General features: G+C 40.0%; 1 protein-coding gene across 2 annotated transcripts in view; it reads left to right on the forward strand.

Annotated features, from left to right (window-relative positions):
* LOC121475580 (BRCA1 associated protein) overlaps positions 1-27,024 on the forward strand; it is a 28,714-nt gene extending 1,690 nt beyond the window's left edge. The window contains exons 2-12 of one of the 2 annotated variants that reach the window (XM_041728959.1): positions 1,078-1,239; positions 1,940-2,138; positions 3,467-3,656; positions 8,451-8,564; positions 10,983-11,131; positions 13,283-13,358; positions 14,038-14,176; positions 14,765-14,874; positions 17,017-17,106; positions 21,955-22,058; positions 24,603-27,024. In XM_041728959.1, the coding sequence (XP_041584893.1) occupies positions 1,078-1,239; positions 1,940-2,138; positions 3,467-3,656; positions 8,451-8,564; positions 10,983-11,131; positions 13,283-13,358; positions 14,038-14,176; positions 14,765-14,874; positions 17,017-17,106; positions 21,955-22,058; positions 24,603-24,966 (1,697 nt within the window). In that variant the 3' untranslated portion in view covers positions 24,967-27,024. Of the gene's footprint in view, positions 1-1,077; positions 1,240-1,939; positions 2,139-3,466; positions 3,657-8,450; positions 8,565-10,982; positions 11,132-13,282; positions 13,359-14,037; positions 14,177-14,764; positions 14,875-17,016; positions 17,107-21,954; positions 22,059-24,576 lie in introns of both variants that reach the window. The other variant, XM_041728960.1, reaches the window with a different exon arrangement.
* The last annotated feature ends 315 nt before the right edge of the window (positions 27,025-27,339 follow it).

The following is a 27,339-nucleotide window of genomic DNA, read 5'->3' on the forward strand; positions in this document are numbered from 1 at the left end:
TTTTTGAAAAAAAATTTTTCGAAGATTTTATTTATTTATTCATGAGAGACACACAGAGAGAGAGAGAGAGGCAGAAACACAGGCAGAGGGAGAAGCAGGCTCCATGCAGGGAGCCCGATGCGGGACTTGATCTGGGACTCCAGGATCCTGGAGTTGAACCCTGGGCCGAAGGCAGGCACTCAACTGCTGAGCCACCCAGGTGTCCCTTGAAATTCTTATTAATGGACTTGATACCTTCATTTGGGGCTCAACACAGTTTCACTTTACCAGAGATTACATAAAATGTAGGTTCATCTGGGCATAATCACTGTCGAATCTCCTCTAAAGCTCTTATTCTTGGGGTCCCTGGGTGGCTCAGCAGTTTAGCTCCTGCCTTCGGCCCAGGGCCTGGTCCTGGAGTGCCCATATCGAGTCCCGCATTGGGCTCCCTGCATGGAGTCTGCTTCTCCTTCTGCCTGTGTCTCTGCCTCTCTCCCTCTCTCTGTGTGTCTCTCATGAATAAATAAATTAAAATATTTTTAAAAAATAAAGCTCTTATTCTCGTTGATTTACTTTAAAGTGCATGATTTCGGGCAGCCCCGGTGGCCCAGCGGCTTAGCGCTGCCTTCGGCCCAGGGTGTGATCCTGGAGACTCAGGATCAAGTCCCACATTGGGCTCCCTGCATGGAGCCTGCTTCTCCCTCTGCCTGTGTCTCTGCCTCTCTCTCTCTCTCTCTCTCTCTCTTTCTCTCTCTCTCTCTCTGTCATGAATAAATAAATAAAATCTAAAAAAAAAAAAAAAAGAGTATTTCTTGGTTTAATTCTTTCTTTTTCTTCTTTCTCCTTTAAAAAAAAATAAATAAAAGTAAAGTGCATGATTTCGCTAGAACAACCCTGCATTTCTGAATTTATTGCACTGCGTGTTTACTGACTGCTGGGCTCTGAGGAACCCCAGAGGTTAGTGAGATGGATACTGCAAAGGCATCTTACTATCTTAGGGAGGACAGCAGAGAGAAAAGGGAAGCTTATCGATGAATACATTGAAAGTGGAGAAAAGCTTGTTTTAATATTGCTATTAATCATTCATATGTTCCTTAGCCGGGGAAATGTCTGATGAGGAAATCAAAAAGAAGACACTAGCTTCAGCTGTAGCCTCTTTAGAAGGGAAGTCACCAGGAGAGAAAGCAGCAATCATACATCAGCATCTTGGTCGTCGAGAAATGACAGATATGATCATTGAGACCATGAAGTCCAACCCAGGTATGCTTTTTAAAACCCTAGACTCATGTAACATAAGCCCCTGGTTTCCTGTTTTATACATGTTATCGCATGAGCCCATGATTTGGACCTCTAACATACTTTTATCTTTTACCACCTGTGTGCCTCACATGAGGTTGTCAACCACATTTCGGCATCTCCAAATATTTCACCTAAATTAATATTAACTAGGTGGGTTGACAACTTTATTCAATGAGGAGAGCTACTTACCATCTAGGTTAGTGGCAGATCACAAATGAATCCAGATAAGCATGTTGTGTCTTCCCACACACACACTCTTTGACAGCTCACTCCAACCCAGAGTGGAGACTGGTTGTGTACCATATCTCCAGCATGGAGGTGATCAGAACTGGTAGTTTTGGTTTTTCAAATTAATACCCCTGAATGGGACATCCCATGTAGGAACACATGATGGAAGACATCTGCTTTTATTATGGTACTGCCAAATGTAAGAGCCATCTTTAAGTTTCTGTGGGTATTAATGAAATTTTTATGGGGCAGAGTGCTTTCAAGTTTAGATGCCCCTGAAAATGTGGCTGTTCTGTAAATACAGTTCTTAATGCAATAAATTACAATTTTTCTGTTGAAGTTTTTTTTTTCTGAATCAAAATTTTAACTTAATTAGAATCCTTCCACATATTTCCTATCCGTTTATAATCTGCTGATTTTTGATTTGTGAAAGATGAGCTGAAAGCCACAATGGAAGAAAGGAAGTCTTCTGAAGCATCTCCCACTGCACAGAGAAGTAAAGATCAAAGTATAGACTGCATAAATGCTGCTCCCGATTCTCCATCCAAACAGCTTCCAGACCAGATTTCGTTCTTTAGTGGAAACCCGTCAGTTGAAATAGTTCATGGTATTATGCATCTATACAAGACAAAGTAAGAAAAACCCTTTTCCTTTTGAATTGGTCTGGGGTTTTTTTGTTGTTGTTGTTGTTGTTTTGTCTTAGGGCATTGAAAAATTTCTTGCCCTGAAGAGCAGTGAATATTTTAAGCTTCATCCAAAGGATAGTACTTTTTCATATATTGTGTTAGAGAATTCTTAGATGTTTTATATTTGGTTAATCTTATAGATTGGGTCAAAGCTTCTTAGAAAAGAAACATGTGGATACACTTGAGAAAATACCTAAGAAAATAATCTGTGAGAAGGTAGGCATGCAAGATGATTGGAAAATTAAAGGTAGAAAGATAAAAAGGAAAAGAAATTATAAATGGTTCCTAATATCATTGCAGTCTCATATCCCCCACTAAATCTTTACTTAAAGAAGTTGTCAAAAAAAAAAAAAGTTGTCAAGTCAGTCAGTGGACTATAATTTCATCATCTCTTTTTTGCCCTTTTTTTTTGTGGTCCAAACAGAACTTAGAAGAAGCCAAAAGAAAGGAAACATTTGGCTGGATAATCTATAAGCTGGGTCATCAACCCCTTAGATAACTAGTAACTAATCTCTTTAAAGCCTATCCTCCTGACGTGTTTGCTAGGTCCCCCTGGGAAACAGTGAATACTCAGGTTGCCATTTTGGATCATACCTGTTGAAATGAGTTGGCAGCATTTCAAAAAGCAAATTGCATTGTGGGAGGTTTTCTCTTTCCTCTATTCCAGCTATTCCAACCCAACAAGACTTTCTGTAGTCTTCAGAGTCACATCTTCATAGTTCTGAATTCTCTTCCTTCTATTTAGAACTCTACTCTTCTAGACCCTTTGAGAGAAGTCCATAGATAGAGCTGTTAGCTTGTAGATTGAGCCAAACTCTGGCTGCCTCTCCCCCTTCATTGGGGCAGTTTTCTTTAACTTCCAGAATAGTGATTTTAAAACTGAAAGAAAGGGAAAAAAAAAAAAAGGAAAAACATAAAGACATAGAGTTGTACTTCTGATTACCTAATGAGAAATTATTACTGAAAAACTAATGAGAATAAAACACAAACTGCAAATTTGTAACTGTAATAAGCCTTTAACTGAAGGTTAAAAATTTCAGTAAAATTTCAGTGATGGGTGTACCTTAAGCTCCATTGCAGACATGTTGAAGGTGTTCTACATTTACCCAGGTAGTGTGTGTTTTCAGGTATTATAACACTCTGTTTAAATCAATCTGTGAAGTATAACAAGGTTTATTTTTTCTATTTTCTTGGACATAAAAGTTGTCTAATTAGTGTTGTCTGAACTAACCATACCTCATCTATTCAAGGCAGTCTAATTATTGTCTTATTAGTAAGATGACCTCCTTAAAAGAAGATGTGAGGCGCAGTGCCATGCTGTGTATTCTCACAGTCCCTGCTACAATGACCAGTCATGACCTTATGAAGTTTGTCGCCCCATTTAATGAAGTAATTGAACAAATGAAAATCATCAGAGACTCTACTCCAAATCAATATATGGTGCTGATAAAGTTTAGTGCACAGGTAAAAGTTAAGATATTAAAAATCTCTTTGCCACAGAAACTGTATTTTTGAAACTGTGTAATACTAGCTATGTGTGATTTACAACATTTTGCACTTAAGATCTTGATATACCTATCTTCTGGGGGGTGTGGTTGTAATTCTAGAAATCTTTCTAAATTCATTAACAGACACACAATGCTAATTCATACCCATATGTTTTTATAAAGCGAATTGGGTATGAAATCTGGGGTTGTGTTGGTTATCCAGTGGTAACTATTCCAGTAGAGTGGTAGTTCCCAAACTTCTTGAAATTGACACCATATTATTATCTGCCCTTATAACAACTGTGCCCCTGCTTCTCTCATTCTCTTTTTAAAAGATATTTTTTGACACAATTTAGAAAATAAGATCTGTTTTGTATTTTTAATTTTGGTGATGAGGGATTTGGGGATATTCCTTGAAGTATTAAATATGCTTTAAGAGTTCTAATTGGAAATCACTGCAACAGAGAGACAAACAGTGAAGGGATGGTGATATTTTCAGTTTTGAAAAGTACTTGCACATTATTACAGATGCTTTTTGATAGAAGAAGGTTTTTGACATTCGCTTCATTTCACTTGTCACATTAAGCAACATTTTCCATGCGCCTCAGTTCCAAAGCTGTTAGGAAGGTAGTCTCTTGGTTTTATGTATTCATTCTTAATAGTACACATATTTCTGTACAAATATAGGAGTGAGATAAGCTTTAGCTATTACTCAGGTTATTAAAGAGTCATTCTATCTGTAGGTTTTGATTTGTTTTGTTGTTTTCTTTTATGGCCTGTTAAATTTGTTCATTCATTAGGTTTTGAAATGTAACTTTGTCAAAAATTACTTCTTTCTCACAGCCTTCCTGAATTTAGCTCAGATCAACAGTTTTAGCTTGCAGATTAACAAAGGGTGGGTTTGCCTTTGGATCATGTGCGGTTGCCTCTGACCAGTTACCAAGGTTTATGGGTGAAAGGGAGCCCATCACACGAGGCCCACTTGTCATCTCCTTCCTCCTTGCAGAAATCCAGAGTTGATGCCAATAGCTGCCACTTGTTGGCCACGGGAAGGAAATTAAGAAAAGTGAGAGCTGCATTATGTTCGTGCCTATACCATGGGCCATGGAAAGGGAACCCTTAGTGTAGCGTTCGATGTATAAGAGCATACACAGTTATCTTTAACCTTTGCAAAATACCCCACCAGTGAGGTGAGACATTCAAAATATGTTTGAACTCTCCTGCACGCAGACTTCACAAGTTGACCATGAGAATGGAAAAGCAGTTAAACAGCTGTGTTCACTGACTGTCAAGAGACCTTCCAAGGTCACTGAGGAGCTTTGCAAATGGTGGGCAAGTGGTATCTTTTAAATCTGGTAGCACGTGTAATAACAAGGATAATGATGATAATATGCAATCTTACTGAGTGCTTATGCTAGACTACTCTCTCTGCCAAGTGCTAAATGTGCATTATCTCATGCAGTCCTCACTACAACCCTTTGAAGTAGGTAAGTACTGTTATCCTTGTTTTACAAAGAGGCAACTGACTGTAGAGAGAAGTTAATGATTTGCCCCTCCTGACTGAGCTGGGATTTGAGCCCTCACTTTTAATCCTAGGTCATACTCTTCTTCCAGTAGGAGTGGATGAAAATGTGGGGAAGGGGAGATAGTCACTTGGCAAGAAATTGGGTAATGACAATATTTTAGTTATATCTTCTACTTAACAGTTAAGGACAGTCAGCAAGTAGCCCAGGAAAAGTCATCGTGACAGATTGGAGAAAAATGTTTAAGGGTGTATGAGACTTTAAATAGTTGGAAGTCTGATAAACCCACAAACTCCCTTCGTAGTGTGCATGTAATGCTGTGGAAATTTTCTGTAACTGTTAATGGATTTTTTTGTACTTGTGCAGTACAAGTGCAGGTTGCACAAGTTGATGAATGTTAGTTCTGAGACCACAAAACCGAGTGCTGGCTCTTCCCCATGGGGATAGAACCCTTGACCTGGGAACCATGAGTTATCTTATTTATTTCTGGATCTTAGGGTGTGAGGCTTATCCTGTCAGGGATTTTCAAAGGTCTAAAAACACCCTCCTCGTATAAGACTTGAAGTTGTTAAATTAATACCCGGCCCTAATGAAAAAATAGCCTCAAATTGGTACCAACTATTGGGCACTTATTAGATGCCAGGCCTAATAAATACTTTTCATGCATTGGCTCCTTAAGTCCTCTCAACAATGCCACGAAGTAGGTGTTGTTACTTTGACTTTTATAATTGAGGAAACAAGCATGGATAAGTTACTTAACCCAAAGCCACAGAGCTAGTAAGTGTCTGAGTTAAATTTTAAACCCAGGCAGCCTGACTCCATAGCAGGGGCAGCTAACTGTATTCTTATTCCTTTCTTTTTTTCACCAGAGAATTTTTATTAAGAGTAATCCTTCTCTGTATCTCCTATAAGCTCTTGAATTTCTGTTGGCCTCAGCTTTATGTTGTAGGTGCTCTAATGTGATATACTTACACAGTTGTACTGTGACCCTTAGGCAACTTAGTCTTCAGGTAAGAAATTTCTATTTCATCAGCACACAGAAAGGCAGGAGGGGGTTCAGTTCTGTAGTTCTCAGGGACAAAAATGGAGAGAGAACCTCTCAGTAGAGTGTGCAGGCACACTTTGACTTGCATGCTTAGGACAGCCCAGGAGAGCCCTATTTTGAAAAGTAAAATCATGTTCTCAATGCTATAGTTGATCACTGTGACAGTAAAGGAACCTTGATCATAATGGATTTTTCTTTTTCTGAGTTTATCCTGTGAAGAGAACAATTAGAACAAAAAACATGGGAAAAACAAAAACAAAAGCTGGGTTTCTTAAAATGTTGGGCTCTATACAATGCAAGCATTTTAAATAAAAGAGCTATTTCTTCTGTGTTTTTTTGCAGTTAGCTTCAGGCTTTTGTTTTGTGCATTTCAGTGGTGGGTTGAAGTAAGAACCATGTGTATTTTGTTCTCTCCTCTGGTCCAAGCGTGTAGCACAGTGCCTGGCAGATGCTGGGTGCTCAGTAAATATTCAAACAAGCAAAGAATCTACATTTCCAGTTTTTAAAGAAAAAGATCCATGTGTATCAAAAAATATATTTCTTTGTCATAGATAAACAACTCCCCCAAGAAAAGAACCATTTATCTGGTGTTGAGTAGATTTTTGTCACCTGCTCAGGATCATAGACTCTGTCCCTTACCCAGAGGAAGCATGCTCGTTGACAGAGTTGGAGGTCTGAGGAGGGGTCTGCCTTTCTGAGGAAGGCACCTGGCACAGGTGCAGCCAGCTCCCCGTGGTGCTTCAGGCTCTGCAGAGCTGACCTGTGGACCTTACTTCTGAGTGGTCACGTCCCTCAGTTCACAAATTCGGTTGCTCTCTGTGCTGCTTTCTCATCCAAAGTATTTCAAGAAAAAGACATTTCTCTTGAAGAACGAGGGAAGTCGATTTAGTCACCTTTTAGTATTGAAGAGATTTATTGTCCAAGAACTGGTTTTAACATTTTGAAGTTAAAATGCATTATACCCAATATAGGTTGTTTCCTGATAAGGAAGCTCCTACCCCCACCCTCCAAAACAAAACCATTCAGAACTGATCATTTTTCCTCAGCTGCTTAGCTCATTTGGTTATATTAAGAAAGCACAAATAATCAAAAATCTACACTTGAATTACATCATTGGAGTGAAATTAAAAGCCCCTGGGAGGCTTACAAGCTTTTGCTGTCAGGTTCAGAATCCTGTGATGGTAGACAGGCCAGACTATTTGTGCCTGGTACAGACTTGAAACTCTTCCTGGAGGCTGACAATGTGGCGTTTCCTTTTGCAGAGCACCCTTCCTCTCCCCATGCAGCTTGTCTATGTTGGTAGGGCCAAAGCACACAACTTGCTGTGTTTGGGTTAATGTCCATGTGGGAGTGAAATCTAGACAAACCTTGGCCTCCCAGCTGCCTCTCCAAAGTTGTGAATTTAAAAACTGTAGTCATCACTTTGTTACTTTCTACTAAGGCTATACTAGAAGGTTTGATTTACTTGTATTCATATTCACAAATGCACGGTACCTTTAGAGCTTTACCTACAGCTTTACCTCCTGTTGTCCCCTGATTCTATTTTCTACTCCAAGGAACAAGACCATTAGTATTTTAAAGGCTGGTTCATCTTGGACCTCTTGATCTTAGCCAAGGGTTTTGCTTTCAATATTATACACTAGGTTGTTTAAAAACGTCCTTATCTTTGATGTATTATTATTACTTGGTTTATTGAAGAAAAGGAGCTGGCTTTTCTTCATACCAGAACCGCTAGTCCTTTATTTTAACATTGACGCTGACATTTAAAAAAAAAAAAAATCCTAACAGTGGTCAGTTATGATTGAGTTCTAAATTTCACAAAAATAAGTGTTTGCTTTCAGCTGTTGAGAAAGTGCTGATTCCAGGAAAAGAAATACTGATATCAAGGGAAATGATGACCCTTACTGATTGAATATTAAAGTCTTACTGCCTGTCAGCTTATTGCACTTCAGCAGCTTCTGCTGGTTTAAGAGAGACTGTAATATCAGGAAATATTGTAGAGTTGCGGGATATTGACCTGCAGAGTTCAACTCATCTATGAACCTGCTTTCTTAGATGGTACTTTTGGCAGTTGCTTTCTCTCCTTTAAGTATACGTTTTAAATGCTGATGGAAGAGACTATTGAAGCTATGCATCTTGAATAAAAAGCACGTTTTCAAGATATCTCTCTTAATTTTTTCCTTTTCTCCATTGATATACCTAGGCTGATGCAGATAGTTTTTATATGGCGTGCAATGGCCGCCAGTTCAACTCAATAGAAGATGATGTTTGCCAGCTGGTGTATGTGGAAAGGGCTGAAGTACTGAAATCTGAAGATGTAAGTGTGCATTGTTTTTATGGGGTTTTTTTTGTGTGTGTATGTATATCTATATATACATACACGTATATACACACACACTTATGTGAATATGATGACATAAGGTTGAATGTTAAGATATCTGTGGAATGTCCTGAGTATTCCAATCCTCTGTAACCGGAAGCAGGTTGCCAGGGGCTGGAGGAAGAGAAGAATGAGGAGTGACTGTAATGAGTACAAGATTTCTTTTCAGAGTGATAGGGATGTTCTAGAATTAGTGGTAAGGATTGTACAACCTTCTGAATATACTGAAACCTGAATTGTACAGTTAAACAGGGCAGATTTCATATGAATTTTATCTTAAATTTTATTTTTTATATATTAATTTTTTTAAAGACTTTTTATTTATTTATTCATGAGAGACACACAGAAAGAGAGAGAGAGAGAGAGAGGCAGAGACATAGGCAGAGGGAGAAGCAGGCTCCATGCAGGGAGCCCGATGTGGGACTCGATTCTGGGTCTCCAGGATCATGCCCTGAGCCGAAGGCATGTGCCAAACCGCTGAGCCACCCTGGTGTCCCATTTCATCTTAATTTTTTTCTTTTTTTTTAAATTTTTATTTATTTATGATAGTCACGGGGGGGGGGGGCAGAGACACAGGCAGAGGGAGAAGCAGGCTCCATGCACCGGGAGCCCGACGTGGGATTCGATCCCAGGTCTCCAGGATCGTGCCCTGGGCCAAAGGCAGACGCCAAGCCGCTGCGCCACCCAGGGATCTCCCCATTTTATCTTAATTTTTTAAAGTATCCCAAAATATTAAAAAAAATTTATCTGTGTTACCAAAATTGAGTGTTCATCTATTCTATCTAGATCCATGAAATATGGCTTGGAGCCTAAAAGAAGCATTTTTACTTTAAATATCATCCCTTAATCCTAATCTTTAATTCTGTTTGGATAGCAATTCATAATTGCTCTGATTTGCCACCACCCATGGGACCTTTTCCTACAAAATGTGTTCATTTAAATCATTTTATAAAGTAGTAGATTCAGCTCTGTTACGTTTAAGATTTTTTCTTTCTTTCTTCTTTTTTTTTTTTTTTTAATTTTTTATGATAGTCACAGAGAGAGAGGCAGAGAGAGATAGGCAGAGGGAGAAGCAGGCTCCATGCACCGGGAGCCTGATGTGGGATTCGATCCCGGGTCTCCAGGATCGCGCTCTGGGCCAAAGGCAGGCGCCAAACCACTGCGCCACCCAGGGATCCCTCTTTCTTCTTTTTTTAAGTAGACCTGAAGGTCTTCCTTTCACCTTGAGATCAGTTCAGTGGAAATAAGTTTTGGTTTCATTGTTCTATCATAAGATTAGATGATGTTCTAATCATCAGAATCTTATGTTCTATCATAAGATTAGGTAAAATAAAAATTGACAAATGATAAAATTAGACTTCCTTTATGCCAAGTGCTATGCAAGGCTTCAGCTTTAGAAATTCTTTTCTCTAAATGAACATGGCTTCTTGAAAGAGTTCCTGGGAAAAGCTACTCTTCAGGGACCATAGATTAATGGGATTTTTCTCAGCATGTCCTTATGTGTATACCTCTCCACCTTTGCTTCAATAACTCCTACTCATTTTATAGCTGGTAGGGCTCAAGTCAGACATCACTATCTTGCGGGGGAGAAGTGTGTGCCTTTCTTAACCACAGACCGTTATGGCCCCTATTTCACACCCTATTAGAGCTTCCTATACTTTTTTTTCATAGCACTTACAACCACTAGTAACTATAATTATAATATTATAATTATAACCACTAGTAATTTAAAAAAAATTTTTTTTTTGTCTCTCTCAACCAGATTATAAGCTCTATGAGGACAGGGCCTGACTGTGTCGTTTTGGGCTTGCTCACCATCATGGCACACCCAGAGCAGTGCACATATAGCACACATTGCAAGGACTCAATTAGTATGTGCTAAATGAATAAATAAATCAGTGTTGTTGATACTATTATCACTTAGTAGAAAGTGTTAAGTTTTAATTTACTCGGTGGAAAAATCATTCTGCTCTATTCCTATTCTTTTACTCATTTGTGTGCTATTATAGCTACAGACTCTTAGAAGTAGAGCCAGAAGTCTGGTAACACTTGAGATTCTCTGTTAAGCTTTTGGCAGCAGTCTCCCTTTCCAGAGTCAGCTCCATGAGGGCAGGAATCTGCGTTGGCATGTTCACCACCATATCCCCAGTGCCTTGCACAGTGCTGGGAATATAGAAAGTGCCACATCAATATTTGTGTGGATAAAAATCTTACCAATTTAAATTATTTGCACAGAGCACAAATATTGAGAACCTCCTACCAGCAGTCAAAAAGCACCAGGAAAACTAGTGTTAAAAACATGTATATTAGAACCGTGGATAAAGAGAGAGACTTATGTGAGATGTTTCCTTGTAGGGCGCCAGCCTCCCCGTGATGGACCTGACTGAACTCCCCAAGTGCACAGTGTGTCTGGAGCGCATGGACGAGTCCGTGAATGGCATCCTTACCACGTTATGTAACCACAGCTTCCACAGCCAGTGCCTGCAGCGCTGGGACGACACCACGTGAGTGTAGGCGCTAGGCCCCCACCCTATCAAAGCCCATTTCCCATAATTTTCTCTTTGCTTGTTTGTTTTGTTTCTTAAATTTCATATTTGAGTGAAATTAGATGGTGTTTGTCTTTTCCCTCACTTATTTCACCTAGCATGACACTCCTAGTTCCATCCATGTTGTTGCAAATGGCAACATTTGATTGTTTTTTGATGGCTGAGTAATATTCCATTGTGTCTATAGACACATACACCACATCAACTTTATCTTTTCTTCTGTTGACAGACACAGGACCACTTCCATAATTTGGCTATTGTTGATAGTGCTGCTGTCAACATCAGGGTGCCCGTCTGGCCTTTCTTGATACTAAACAAAGAGATAGACTAGATCATTTAGCTTTCTCTTAGGAAATCCAGAGCCTCCTTTTCTGTGACAAGAACTTCATCTTCTTCCTGCTAATTTTCTTTTCTTGGTTTTATTTACTAAGAAATGAAACTAGTTATATCTTTTTTTTTTTAGATTTTATTTTTATTTATTCATGAGAGACAGAGAGAGAGAGAGGCAGAGACACAGGCAGAGGGAGAAGCAGGCTCCACGCAGGGAGCCTGATGTGGGACTCGATCCCAGGACTCCAGGATCACGCCCTGGGCCGAAGGGAGACACTAAACCGCTGAGCCACCCAGGGATCCCCGAAACTAGTTATATCTTAAGCATTCGTCTTGGTGCCAGTCATAATTAGTTTCAACTACAACCAACTTTCTATCATTTTTGCCCATGAAAAAGCATTTGTTACTGGTACTTAGTGTTTCTTTGTCTTGAGTATAACAGAAAGGCATTAATGGGTTTTTTAAATGCCTTTTCTCCCCCCAGGTTTATTGAAGTATAATTGGTCACCAAAAGTTGTATATATTTAGGGGTGCCTAGCCGGCCCATTCAGTAGACTGTGCGACTTGTTCTTGGGGTCATGAGTTCAAGCCCCATGTTTGGGGTGGAGGATACTTAAAAATAAAATCTTTTTTTTTTTCTTTTTGTAAGATTTTATTTATTCACAAGAGACACAGAGAGAGAGAGGCAGAACATAGGCAGAGGGAGGAGAAGCAGGCTCCATTCAGGGAGCCTGATGTGGGACTTGATCCTGGGACTCCAGGATCATGCCCTGAGCTAAAGGCAGATGCTCAACCAGTGACCCACCCAGGCATCCCTTAAAAATAAAATCTTAAAAAGAAATTGTATATATTTAAAATGTACAACCTGATGACTCAGCATACATATACATTATGAAATATTCACAACCAACCCAATAAACATATTTTACCTTATACTTTTACCATTTTCCCTTTTTTGTCTCTGTGTGTGTATGTGCTAAGAACACCCAGAGTTGATCTACTTAGCAAATTTCCAAAACAGTATGATATCATCAACTATAGTCACATTGATGAACGCCACTTCTCCAGAATTGATTCATCATGCATAACTGAAACCTTGTAACCTTTGACCAATATCTCCTGATTGCCACCCTTCCCCCAGACCCTGGTATCCATCTCCCTTTCTACTCTCTCTTTCTGTGAGTTTGCCTTCAGTGCCATTTTAATTGACTCTTTATAAATGGAAACTTGAGTACGTAGCACTGGGTATTCTCTTCCACATGTTCATTTTATGGTAAAATGTCATGTGCATTTCAGGAAGTATATGAACTTTTTGGGGGTGAAATTTATTACAGATTTTCGTTCTAACTCTTAGGAGCAACCCAAAAGAGGACAGAGTACATTCTGAGTGATTTAGATCTTTGGGAAATGGGCATAATATAGTAATATAGATTGCTTCAGGTAAAAATTCCTTATGGATAACCAAATGTAAAATTAACAATTTATCTCAAGTCTCTAATTCTAACCAGTACATATTTAGTTCTTTAAGCTTTAGACAGAAGAGTAGAAGGCATGAAGCAGATCAAGGCTCCTTACTTTTCTTCTTTATCAAAATTTTGTATTTTTTTCATTTTGTTTGAGGATAACTTGCAAGTGTTCTTTGAGTGGTAGCCTTAGTTATGATGTTTAACCATAAAGTATGTAAGAGACTGAAGATTTCACATGCAGTTTTTGACTTGGTTCTGTAACAGCTGTCTCTTGTGTTTCATGTGTACTGTTCTGGTTTGGTGTCCTGGACAGGTGTCCTGTCTGCCGGTACTGCCAAACGCCAGAGCCAGTAGAAGAGAATAAGTGTTTCGAGTGTGGTGTGCAGGAAGTAAGTACTGGCTGGCTGCTGGGAAAGAATAGTGAGCACAGCTTTAATGGTCTGGGGTTTGCTTCTGCCCTGTGTGGTTTAAATTCTTTTCAATCCTTAAAAAAAAAAAAAAAAAATTCTTTTCAATCCTTTTTCCAACTGATTCTTTTTTTCTTTTTGTCTAGGGTCAGGCAAGAAATACAAATAAACTATTTTATACTCCTGAGCAAAATACACTCTTTTTATTCTTTGTGGGGTTTTTTGTTTGTTTTTTTTAAGATTTTATTTATTTATTCATGAGAGAGACAGAGAGAGAGAGGCAGAGACATAGGCAGAGAGAGAGGTAGGCTCCATGCAGGGAGCCCGATGTGGGACTCGATCCCGGACTCCAGGACCACGCCCTGGGCCGAAGGCAGGCACAAAACCGCTGAGCCATCCAGGGATCCCCTTATTCTTTGTTTTTTAAAGGGGACTAGACTTTCCTTGATAAATTGGGAATATTTGTTTTGCTCTCTACTTAGAAGAACAAGAAAATGATTGACCCCATAAACATTCTTGCTTTTTGAGTTTTAAACATATTTATTCAAAACTTTTGTAGAAAGAACTGAGCTTCATTCTGTATTAGGCTCCTTCCCACTCAGAGTGACCCAGGTCATGTATTTTTGTATAACTCATGAAGATCTTACCTTCTTTGTGGCAGAACCTATGGATTTGCTTGATATGTGGCCACATAGGATGTGGACGGTATGTAAGTCGACATGCTTATAAGCACTTTGAGGAAACGCAGCACACGTATGCCATGCAGCTCACCAACCATCGAGTCTGGGACTATGCCGGAGGTGAACACTGTTGTCATTTTCTTTTTTTTTTTTTTTTTTTTTTTTATTTTATTATTTATGATAGTCACAGAGAGAGAGAGAGAGAGAGAGAGAGAGAGGCAGAGACATAGGCAGAGGGAGAAGCAGGCTCCATGCACCGGGAGCCTGATGTGGGATTCGATCCCGAGTCTCCAGGATCGCGCGCTGGGCCAAAGGCAGGCGCCAAACCGCTGTGCCACCCAGGGATCCCTGTTGTCATTTTCTAATTTGGATTCATCGTGCATGACCATCTCTCCCTCGGAACCTCTCTGCTTTCTCTCCCAGCTTGAAATCTTCCTGACAGCTGAGGCAAACTCAAATTCTCACGGTGCCCCATAGGGCGCTATTTCCTACAAATGACCTGAATTGCACATTATAAAGAGAGTTAACACTTCCATACTTGCCCTCTCACTCTTAAACTCAAATGGCTTAGCTCACTTGTACAGAAGTACTGCAAGGCATTTAATTTAGAACCTGTAAAAAAAAATTTTATCAGAGTTAAAAGTGTATGCAGACCCTTTTCATTGTGGAGAAACAAGCCTTGGTTGATGCATTCTTTCTTTTCTTTAGATAACTATGTCCATCGACTGGTTGCAAGTAAAACAGATGGGAAAATAGTACAGTATGAATGTGAGGGTGATACTTGCCAGGAAGAGAAAATAGATGCCTTACAGTTAGAGGTAAGACACATAATTAGTAATTACTTTTTTTTTTTTTTTTTTTTTTTACTGCTTCTTACAGTCCTAACTTAAAACTTCTATCACTACTGCAAAGGATTGTTAAAATATTTTTATTCTGTCTGATTTTCTTCTTTGAAAGTCTAAATCTTCTGTGCCTTATTATTTTGAATGTGATGTTCCTCATTATCTCAGTCTTAGTATTAAGGTTGTCCTCTAGCTGCAGTAAAACTGAAAGTTAAGAATCTTCCTATTGGCATCACAGTAGCAGCTGGAAACTGAGCAGGTCAGAATGAAGAAACTCAAGTAGTATCCTTCCATACCTGGAAAGCTTTTTAGTATATCTTGGACATTTTATGAATTAGACACTTACATACTCATAGTATGTATTTTATGAATTTGATGTCTATATACATAAAACCATTTGGGGGTATGTATATAGTTGAAGAAACAACAAAATTAGCACAATCTGATTTTTCACTGTAGCAATACATCCCATCTACTATAAAATTGGTGTACTATAAATTTTACATTAATGAAGGGGAAATTTAACACAAGTCTTGTTTTGGTTTTTTAAAGATTATTTATTTGAGAGAGCCAAGGACATGAGTGGAGGGAGACAGAAGGAACAGGAGAGAATCTCAAGCAGACTCTGCGCTGAGTGCAGAGCCTGGGGTGGGGCTCAATTTCACAACCCTTAGATCATGACCTGAGCCAAAGGCAGACACTTAACTGATTGTGCCACCCAGGCACCCCTCAAACTGTTTTAAAAACAAGTGGCCCTTCTTCTAACCAGCATTGGGCTACCTACTCAGTGGGGAGTCTGCTTAACCCCCTCTCCCCTTTTGCTTCCTCCTACTCGTGTTCTCCCTCTCTCAAATAAAATCTAAAGAAAAAAAAAAAAAAAAAAGCTTAACCTTGGGAGGAAATGGATATTTGAAAACTTGTTCATCTCCAGACTTTTATAGTCTAACAGATTCAGTAGAATGACTTAAAATAAGGCTGGTGTTTTTACCATTAATTGTATTGATATGAACAGAGTTTAAACCGTTTACATTAAGCTTTTAGAATAAGCAACCCTTCCACATTAACTCTACATATATTCATTCAGCAAATGTTTATGGAAGGCTCCTGTCAGTAGCACACTTCCTGGTGCTGGGAGTGCAGCATTGAACAGCTCCCTGCCCTTGTGGAATGTACATTCTGGTGGCACATATACGTTCCCCCATCTATCCTTTCTCTCTTGCACCTTCATTCTCTCATTCTCTTCTCTAGCTTACAAATACATTCAGATATCTTCTAGTCTTTTAGGATAGTCCTTCTGAAATGCAGATGTGGTGTTGCCGCTCCATGGTCTACATTTCTCAACATAATATCCTAGAGCCTTCGATAAGGCTCCATCTGTCCCTACCTTGCATCCTTGCCTCATTGATGTTACTCCTTTATCTTAACGAGATCCTGAATGTCCACAGCTCACAACTGGGTCCAGTAGTTCTCTGGAATTATATTTTACGCATCTCCTCCTCCTGTCTGTCGAGAGCCCTCCCAAATCTCTCCTTCTCTCAGAAGTCCTTATAAGTCATCTGTCCTTTCTCAGTGCTTACACAGCACCATTCATTCATTCATGCAGTCAGGTAGCCAACATTTCTTGATATCCACCGTGTGCCAGGCACTGGGGCTACAGAAATAAAGGTAGAGCCCTCACTTTCAAAGAGTTGATGGCCTTGTCAGGGAGACCTGGTGATTGAGTGCTGTTAATGATGATAGCCGCTATACTAAGGGAGCTGAGAGGACCGCTTAACCCAAGACTAGGACGGACAGGGACAGCTTCCTGGAGGGGGTGAGCCGATTTGAGTTATACTTTGATTTAAAAGCCTGTGGTTCTTAAAAGTTAGCTTGAACAGAAGCTTACTTGTTCATGTATATTTTTCTGCTTGCTCGTCCAGACTAGATGGTAAGCCCCAGGACAGGAGTGTAATTGACATCTCTGCATTCCCCCAGTTTGTTGAGTAGAGTATAACCAACATACAATACACATTCTGATGGTTACACTCTCTCTTCAATAGGTAATTAAAAGTCCAGTTTTAATTGAATTTAAGAAACCACAGTGATTTATGTTTTGGTGTCTGTTCTCTATGTTTCTAGTATTCGTATTTACTAACAAGCCAGCTGGAATCTCAGCGAATCTACTGGGAAAACAAGATAGTTCGGATAGAGAAGGACACAGCAGAGGAAGTAAGTTTCTGGTTTGTCGCTGCTTACGTGCCACATGGCAGGGCTATCTGATGTTAGGGTGGGGGAAGGCAGAACCTAAGAAAAGAGGAATGCTGGAATCTTCCTTTGTCTGATACAGAGACAGGGAATTGTTTTGTCTCTAAAAAGAAACCTTTGTAATACGTCAGTTATATCTCAGTAAACCGGGGGGGGGGGGGGGGGATGCGGTGTGCAGAGAAAAGAAAGAAAACAAGAATTTGGAATCCGTTGGCTCGCCCCAGTAATCTAACTTTAGATCAGAATTCCAGAAAGAAGTGGTTAAAAACATGAATCATCGTTCTTTACAGACATAGCCCCTGAAGGCAGTATCAGGCAACAAGAAATTCTAGACCACAATAAGAATGAAATTAGTCAAAAAGAGGAAAAGGAGGAGACAAAAATAGGCTGTTGCAAATGCAGCCAACTGAGCATTATTTTAGAAGGGAGGGAAGCCAGCATATATTCTCACCTACAATCAGTAAATCAAGAAGAATGGATTAAAATTGTATGCTGAACTTGGTATTACACTAAATATGACAGGAAGAAATTAAATACCTGCTATACCCTAAGAAATGAAAACTTGGATTTAAAGGCTTAAGTATTTTTGATTGGGGAGAGATGTGTTTATTTGTTAACTTCAATCAGGTTTTCTAGTGCTTTGTGCAATTCCATTAAAAAAATAGAAGTATATACACGAGGGCTTGTAATTCGAGTCTGCCAGTTGGTTTGTCAGCTTGAGAACAGCTGCTTTGAGGAGCTGCATGTGGGCTTCTGCAGCAGTAAGATGGTGCTGAGCTCTTCAAAATCGCAGAGAAGAGGGACGCCTGGGTGGCTCAGCGCTTTAGTGCCTGCCTTCAGCTCAGGGCGTGATCCTGGAGTCCCGGGATCGAGTCCCGCATCGGGCTCCCTGCATGGAGCCTGCTTCTCCCTCTGCCTGTGTCTCTGCCTCTCTCAATCTCTCTCTCTCTCATGAATAAATAAAATCTTAAAAAGAAAAAATCACAGAAGAAAAGAAAGCAGAGGCGCTAGAGCTTCAGTGATTCCCGTGGTGCCTTGTTTGTGTAGGGCAGAGGTTTTTGGATTTTAACAAAATGCTTTAAAGAAGATGCCATTCACTACTCCAGCAGATAAAAGAGAAAAGTGGTATGATTTTGGTGGAAACCCAGATGGAGGTCCCAGGGCTTCACTTGCTTGATTTTCCAGTTGTCTCCAGTGTAGACAAGGAAACCTGACAGTTCCAAAGAAAGGAGTTTGAAAACGTGTGAGCTTCTGAGGCTTTGTGTATAATGGGGCTCAAGAACCTTTCTCAGGTTCTGGGACGGTGTTCATAATTCACTGATCCTCTTAGTATTAAATATAGGCTTTTAAGTTTTTTAAATGATTATTTTAGTTACTTTGTGAGTTCCCAGCAATAACTAGACCTTCAGATAGGGGCTGCAGAGCCAGGCTTGGGTCTCATCTGTGGGGTAGCTAGGATTATTCTGGAACTAAGCAGGCAGGGCCAGGCTTACACATATGCCAGGCCCCTTGGCCCCAGTTTCTGGATATGCCTATGAATGAGGAGAAATCGGGCTTCTAAAATTAAGGCTCAGCACCAGTTTTAACATGATCTTTGGTTAAAAGGTCTTGATGTAGTTCTCATAAAACCTTCCAAGTGATGAGAGTGCTTTTCCAGAGGCACTCAACATCACTTGATGTGCTAGTTCTGAATAGGGCTTGATTGGAGTACATATGGGAAGAACATGCCTCCCATAGCACTCTGGAGGCAGAGCACAGGTCGCTGCCACTTGGGTGTCAAGTTAGTAAGTCCCAGGGAGGAGCAGTGGCAACTCCGTGCAGCCTTAGTAATGGTTTTTTTGCACAAGGGATATACCTAAAGTGCTTCACACAGACCCTTGCAAGCTTAGCTTAGGGTCCTTCCACCTTTTAAGATTCTTTAGGATTAACTGCATTCCCTAACAAATGCCCATGAAAAGCAAGTCAAGGGGCAGGAAAACTAAACACTGAAACTTGTGTTTCCTTTTACATAGGGGTAAGATGGAGGCAAGGGCAATCCTACATAAAAAGCTGGGAGAGCTTGAAAAGAATGTTTTGTTTTCTTAACAAATGTCACTTATCCATAAGTTAATGGGTGGTGTAAGCTTCTTTTCCTGCCACTGTCCTACTTTTGACAGGTTCTCTGTCCATTGGCACCTCAGGCAGGAGATCATGTGCAGGGAGAAACAGTAACAGACCATGGGTTTCACTGACGGAGATTCTTGTTCATGGGCCTCATTGTGGACTTCAGTTACAACACTCTTCCTGCTCCACCCCCACCATGCTTTAGGTAGTGTAATTATTATAGCATGTGAGAGTCTGTTCTGGAAGCTCACGTCCACTCGAAAGTTCTTGTTTCAGTGGAGCTATGTATGAAGAACATTGAGCAGTCAGGACAGGTGAATTCCCCTAAAGATCCCTCTTTTCTTATTGGACTTGTAGCGCCATGTAAATCAGTATTTTTCTAGTTGTGGATTGTGAAATGAGTTTGGTGCAGTGCAGCTGGCATTTTTATTAAACAGGATAGGATAGATGTAAAATACCAGAGTGTATTATCATGTTTAATACTGTTTTGTGAAACTCTTCTGTCAGTTGTATGTATATATGTATATGGAGTGTTTCTTACTGTGGGCTCATGGTTAGAAATGTCTTAAAAAACACTAGTTTAAACCATCATAACATTTGTCTATAATAATATTAAAAAGCTTTTTGAGGTTACTTGGTTATTTTTCATCTTGATTTAAGTGTGTTCAGCCTAAGTATCTTCAGTGAGCAAAACATACAGTTTCATTACTTTCGATAGTGATTTTTGTCCTTTCCAATTTCCCTAAACTAACAGGAATCAGTTTAGGAGAAAATGTACAACGGATCTAGTGGTCTTTTATTTTAAAATAATATTGGCGGGGCACCTGGGTGGCTTAGTGGTTGAATGTCTGCCTTTGGCTTGGGTCATGATCATGGGGTCCTGGAATCTAGTTCCACGTCGGGCTCCCCATAGGGAGCCTGCTTCTCCCTCTGTCTGTGTCTCTGCCTCTCTCTCCCTGTGTCTCTCATGGATAAATAAAATCTTTTTTAAAAAATAAAAATAATATTGGGGAGGAAATTAATACCAAACTAGAATTAGAGCAATTTTTAAGTTATTTTTTTTATGACATAGAGGAATCTTCCTCTAATTGTGTGTTCTTCCACCTTAACAGAAGTTGGCTATAACATTAATTTCTACAGTTATTTTCTTATTTAAAAATAAAAACAGTGCTATTAAATATCTAGGTAGGCCATATGGCAGGTTTTTAAAAGAAAGTACTAAAAGCAGTGGCCCTTTTTCTAACATGATGAACATTTTGCAGAGAGTTTACATCTGCCCAGAGGTCATTTTTTCCTTTGCTGTACAGCTATGGCCTGCAGTGTAGTACAGGGAGGTTTAGAACTTGGCTCTGGGAACACCTGAGTGGCTTCTGCCTTCAGCTCAGGTCATGATCCTGGAGTCTTGGGATTGAGTCCCACATCAGGTTCCCTGCAGGGAGCCTGATGCCTATGTCTCTGCCTCTCTCTGTCTCTCTCATGAATAAATAAATAAAATCTTTAGGGGATCCCTGGGTGGCTCAGCAGTTTGGCGCTTGCCTCCGGCCCGGGGCGTGGTCCTGGAGTCCTGGATCGAGTCCCACATCGAGCTCCCTGCATGGAGCCTGCTTCTCCCTCTCTCTGTGTATCTCATGAATAAATAAATAAAATCTTTTAAAAAAAAATGAATAAATAAATAAAATCTTTAAAAAATAAAAAACAAAAGAACTTGGCTCTGGACCCAGATTTGGGGTCCAGTCTTGGACTCTCCATGCTCTAGTTGGGTGACGTTGGGCAGATTGCCTCACCTTTCTGTAAGCCTGTTTCTTTATTTTTATTTTTATTCTTTTTAAGCCTGTTTCTTTAAAAAGTTGCCACATTAAAGACTCTGGCTTCTTATATAAAGGAGATACTGCTTTCAAAACACCTGGCTGGTATGTGGGCCATATGACTTAAATTCTCAGTCCCTTTCAGTCCCTGTTATTACTGTCGCACGATCCACCCAGCCTCACAACTGCTCCTTCCCACCTAGTCTTTGCTCTTTGTCCTTATGCCAGTAGAGTTCAGGCAGTTGTGTAGAGTGTCAGACCTGAGTGAATCCAATGTCTACTTAGCTGGACTTCAGAAGACTCTTGATTTCCCACACAAAATACACCAGAATTTTAAAATTCTCTTCAGTTTTTAAGACAATGTAACATGAAATTGTTATCTCTATATTATACTTACAAGTGAACTCAGAACAAGAATCCCTTATGTTCCATGTGGCCTTGTGGTACATGAGAAAATTAATGAGTTTGCAGGGGGTCCCAAACAGTTAAAATCAGTTATCACCATTTTCATTTTCTTAAATTAGTTTGTTAGATTATTTAGATAGTAATTTTTGAAATGTGATCTCAGGAGGAAAAAAAAAAGTTAAAAGGGGGACCCTCTGCTCTTGCCTTTGACAATCTATCTCCTGCTCCACTAGCTGAAGCTCTTCCTTTTGAGTTTTTTGGCTTGACATTCAGCTGCTCCTAATCTCTTGTTCATCCTGGTATAGATTAGAAGGAGGGGAAAAAAGGACTAGTCAAAATGTTTATTTCCACGACAGATTCTTTCAAATGATTGTCTCACCTTTTCTTTGGTTTTTTGAAGTTATAGACAGGTGATTGGAGAAACATTGGTGACATTAGCCCCAAAGACCACATAACTATGCCTCTGTGAAGTGAAACTGACTTCTGTTTGCCCTTCCAGATTAACAACATGAAGACCAAATTTAAAGAAACAATTGAGAAATGTGATAATCTGGAGCACAGACTAAATGATCTCCTAAAGGAAAAGCAGTCTGTGGAAAGAAAGTAAGTGTAATTAGTCTGTTTTAATTAGCTTTTTCATTGTAACAGGCTCATAAACAGGTAATCTCCTTCATTCCTGTGGAAACACTTTCCACGTGTGTCTATCACTAGGTTGTCGGGGTCTCCCTATATATGGAGCAAACTTATTGTGACTTCCTGTTTTTTTTTTTTTTTTTTTTTTAAAACTCCAGAGTTTCATGTCAGATGGACGTGGTGTGGAATGCAGTGCTCTCCCCTGACATCTGTGCTTATTGTCTGTATAAATATCTTTCCTTTTTGCCTGTAGAAAGCAACTGCCTTGTGCTCAGAGTTGCAGCTTCTCTGAGCCATGTGGCTGAGAACTGGCAGTTAGGAGAGAAACTGTGTCTAAGCTGGAGATGGTGTGTACTCCCGCCTCAGACAGGAATTAAAGGCCAGACTTGTTGACTGGAGCGAAAAGCTAAAGAACAGCATGGCAAGAATGTACTCTACTACTGTTCTAGCAGAAGATGATTGCTGCTGATTGAAATTCTCTTTCTAGTTTAAGTACACTCCGGCAGCCTGGGTGGCTCAGCAGATTAGCGCCGCCTTCAGCCCAAGGCATGATCCTGGAGACCTGGGATGGAGTCCCACGTCGGGCTCCCTGCATGGAGCCTGCTTCTCCCTCTGCTTGTGTTTCTGCCTCTGTCTCTCTCTCTGATTCTCATGAATTAATAAATAAAATCTTAAAAAAAAAAAAGTACACTCACAAAAAATAACTTTTTTTTTTTTTTTTTTTTTTACCTCCAGACAAATGGATAAAAAAGAAATTTAGGAGGATAACTTTAAAAGGTGTGTGTGTGTGTGTGTGTGTGTGTGTGTGTGTTTTAAATAAACCTTTACTCTGGATTTACAGAGGCTGCCACGATAGTGCAGAGTTCCCATTTACTCTTCACCTGTTTTCCCGCTTGTCAAAAGTTGGGGTTATTTTAATAGGTTTTTTTTTTCTTTTTTATTGTGGCAAAAATCTATAGCACACAAAATTTGTCACTTTAACTATAAGTGTATAATTCAGTGACATGAAGTGGCATTCACAACATGCTACCGTCACTACTATCTGTTTCAAAATTTTTTCATCACCCACAACACTCTTTACCAAAGTTTTGTTTTTTCTTTTAAATATATATTTTTTTTAAGTAATCTCTGTACCCACCATGGAGCTCAAACTTACAGCCCTGATATCAAGAGTTGATGCTCTACTGACTGAGCCAGCCTGGTGCCCGAAGGTGGTGGTGGGTGGTGGTGATTTTTAACTATTGTAAAGCAACATTATGGCATTAATAGAAATTAAAATATTCTATACTTTCATCTCCCTAACAAACTCTGTGAAATAATTAAAACTGAAAGTTTTTTTCCCACCCTGTAGATTTTGCTATCATCTATGTACTGGTTACCCCCTATTAATTAACAGTGCCAGTGAATATTTACTCTTCCAAATCTTTTGCTGTACCTGTATCAACATCTCACATAATCTTTTTTCTAGAAAAATAGAATAATATTAGGTACTCTGGTAAAATACTCTGTTTTGGAGATTTTTCTTTTCTTACAGGCACATCTAGATCTCTCTTGATCTTCATAGCAGCTGCACAGTATTCCATTGTCTGGAGGTCCTGTAATAATTTTAACCAGTCCCTATTGATGTATGTTTAAGTTGTCTCAAGTTTTAGACTGCTATAATAATACAGAATATATTCTGTAGGATAAATTCCTAGAATAAGTGAGGCAGAGGGCATGTGAAATTTTGATATATTTTTTAAGATTTTATTTATTCATGAGAGAGAAAGAGAGGCAGAGACATAGGCAGAGGGAGAAGCAGTCTTCATGTAGGGAGTCCAATGTGGGACTCGATCCCGCACCCCAGGATCATGCCCTGAGCTAAATGCAGATGCTCAACTGCAGAGTCATCCAGGCGTCCCGAAATTTTGATTTTTATAGGTATCGCCAAGTGGACTTCCAAAGAGTTTGTACCAGTTCACGCTCCAGAGCCAATGCATGGAATTTCTTTTCCCACGTCTGAGCTCTTTGGCATTCTGATACATAAAAATGGTATCTCAGATGGTGTTTTAATTTGTAATTCTTATGATTAATTTTGAGTATCAAAAATAGGACACTCCCTATTCTTGAAAACTCTCCACCAGCAAATGTAGTGAGGTCAGAGCACTTGACTCTCTGAGAATGTTCCTTTTCCTCATAACTTCTTTATTGTAGTAGCTGTTATTTCTAAGCCACAGACTACAAAACAGAGAAGCAGTAGATGTTTTACCATGAATCACAGAGTCATTTCTGCAAATGAAAAATTTCTGATGCTTAGAAAAATTTTCTTGAAGCTATGCTGTTAACTGGAGCAAAATCCTTGCTTTGTATAGCTATTGCAATGGCACCAAACCAGTGTCCTTCCATCACAGGAGGGAAGAGTCCAGTCCCTAAATGGACTCTGAGATCACAGCACTTCTGTTCAATCCCAGAGCCGAAAGGGGACAGTGTCAGCAAATGAAAATCATAGTTTTGTCTTCCTTTATTTTGCAAAAGGTGCACTCAACTAAACATGAAGGTGGCCAAACTCACCACAGAGCTCAAAGAGGAGCAGGAAATGAACAAGTGTTTGCGAGCCAACCAAGTCCTCCTGCAGAACAAACTAAAGGAGGAGGAGAGGGTGTTGAAGGAGACCTGTGACCAGAAGGATCTACAGATCACCGAGATCCAGGAGCAGCTGCGTGATGTCATGTTCTACCTGGAGGCCCAGCAGAAGATCAACCACCTGCCGGCCGAGACTAGGCAGGAAATCCAGGAAGGACAGATCAACATTGCCATGGCCTCGGCCTCCAGCCCCGCTTCCTCAGGGGGCAGTGGGAAGCTGCCCTCCAGGAAAGGCCGCAGCAAGAGGGGCAAATGACCTCTGGGAAACGGGTGTCCCTGAGACTGTTTTCCCTGGCACAGCAAGGGCATGCTGGGGCTTCAGCTAAATGTGAGAGTGGGCCGTCAATAAGTACCAGTGAGGATGGAGCCACCGTGGTTTGGACCTTTTCTTTGCTAGTGTGTGGTGTAGTAAATGCAGGGGTTGATGGCTAGGAGAGCTGATGGAAATGGGCTGTGTTAAAAGGTGGCTGCTGTTTTCAACCGTAATAGCTCACTAACCTCAGACATTCTAATGACCATTTTGCCTTCCTACTTGATAGAAGCCCCAGCTCTGCTGTGCATTTTTCTGTTGTATTTATTGAGTTGGTGTATTTTACATTCAGTTCTGGGATCGGTTCAAGGTGGCGTTTTTTGTTTGTTTGTTTTTGGTAACCTCAAAGGTAACATTACCTGAGGTCTTAGCAGCTGCTTTAAAAAGAGGTTTGCGCTGGCAGCTGAGGATTTATGGAAATTCCCTAGCCATTAGTCTCACGTCATTGTCGTCATTGTCATCCGTCCATGTCTGGGAGTTGAAGAATTGGTTGAATGTCACATGAAAAGAGGCTGGGCCTGTAAGCCTTTAGTCACTAGCCTGTCCCGAGCAGCCATCTATTGCTCCAGGGCTAGTCAGGAAAAACAAACAACCCATGTGCGGCAAGCTCAGCAGACCCAGTGTAGGAAAAATAGTGGCGCTTCTATTTATTTTTGACAACTCCACGCCACATTATGAACCTCAAGTAAGGAGGAGGCCAAATGGTTGCTCTAAGACTCAACTCTTAGAGTGGATTTCCTAGCATCTAGCAAGAATCAGCAGGCAGATTTATCATCCATGTGAAAATGCAGAGTGAGGCCTCTGACTAGCTGATTGTGTATTTTGCTGGGATCAGTGTTTTCTGGATGTTTACAAAAGATTGGGCTGCATGTTCAGGTTGCGGCTAGAGGGAGCTTGGGCAGATTTTCAATTACGCTTTCAAGATACAACCAAAGGCTGTTTCTAAATCTGAAAATTAGAATTTTAACAGAGCCTCTTTAAAACAGTCATGTTTTAAAGTGCTTGTTGCAAGCCAACAAAGGGGCTGTGTACTCTATCTAGAAACCTTAATGTCAAGTAATTCATAATACGCAGTAATTGAGCAAAGTTAAAGTAAAGCCCATGTTGGAATTTAGCTTCCAAAAGAGGTAGCTGGTTTGGTTAACAAGCGATATTGTTAAATGATGGGGTTTGTTTTCTGCTTTAGAGTTAGCCAGAGTTTTCAAATGATCACATTTTAAAATTGTTTTTTAGCCTATGGTTAGGCCTCATCTTCATTAGCCTGAACGTCTTACATGTTACTTGTTAGCACACAAACTGTATTGTTAATCGCCATCTGTTTTTGTGGGATGTGCTGTAGCATTTCCCAAAAAAACCTCACCTGTAACTTTGCAAAATGAATGTACTCAGACATTCTCAATTTTTACTTGGGGCAGACCAACTCTTTTAAGTCCCTTTTGGACTTATATATACAGATATCCTAAAGCAAGAGTGGGAATGTAAAGCATAACCTAATTCTCTTTCCTATAGAGATTCTATTTTATTTAAAATCTATTTTTACACTAGTTAGAATCCTGCTTTTTGGCCAAGTACTTGTCTTGCATGTCTGACCTTGCAGAAGCTGGGGTGGATCGTAGCATACTAATTAAGAGAATTAGAAGTAATTTACAAAGCTTGCTCGCTCCTCATTTTCCCATGATCACCTCCATCAAGCAGCCCTACCACCAGCTGGGAGAACAGAGATTTTCAGTACAGGTGGGATAAATGCTCTGAAAGTCTGTGCCCAGAGGAATGAGCAAATAGGCAGATGTTTCCAAACTACTTAAAGGTTTAAAATTTTTTTCCAGAAATAATCTTATCAAGATATATTAAGAAAATGTTTTTGAAAAAGGTCAGAGTCATGTTTGAATTTGACAAAATTACATAAGATACTGTTAGTGTTTTCTTCAGGATGGAAATGAACCACTTAATATATCCGTACTACCCTGAACAGTGAACTTGCATTAAAATAACCAAACTTTGAAATGATTCTGCCCTGTGTGAAATTTGTGTCTCTCTGATTGACATTTGTTTGGGAGCTTGTATCTATAACCTAAGAAAGTGTCAGTGACCTGGATTTAAAGGAAGCATTAAGAACCTTCCCCTCAACAATATAGTAAGCTAGATTATTCATCTTCCCACCCTTTGCTCCAGCTTCCCGAACTAATAAAAGGTAGCTGAACCAGATACAGAATAAGGAAAATGATCTGAATTTAGGGGCTCAGGAAAGGCTGAGACTCCGCACACAACTCTTCTGCAAACGGAAAGCAGTTTATACACCTGACAGTTTTTACCCGGCCT

The sequence above is a fragment of the Vulpes lagopus genome, chromosome 14 (genome assembly GCF_018345385.1).
Source record: "Vulpes lagopus strain Blue_001 chromosome 14, ASM1834538v1, whole genome shotgun sequence".
Classification (NCBI taxonomy): domain Eukaryota; kingdom Metazoa; phylum Chordata; class Mammalia; order Carnivora; family Canidae; genus Vulpes; species Vulpes lagopus.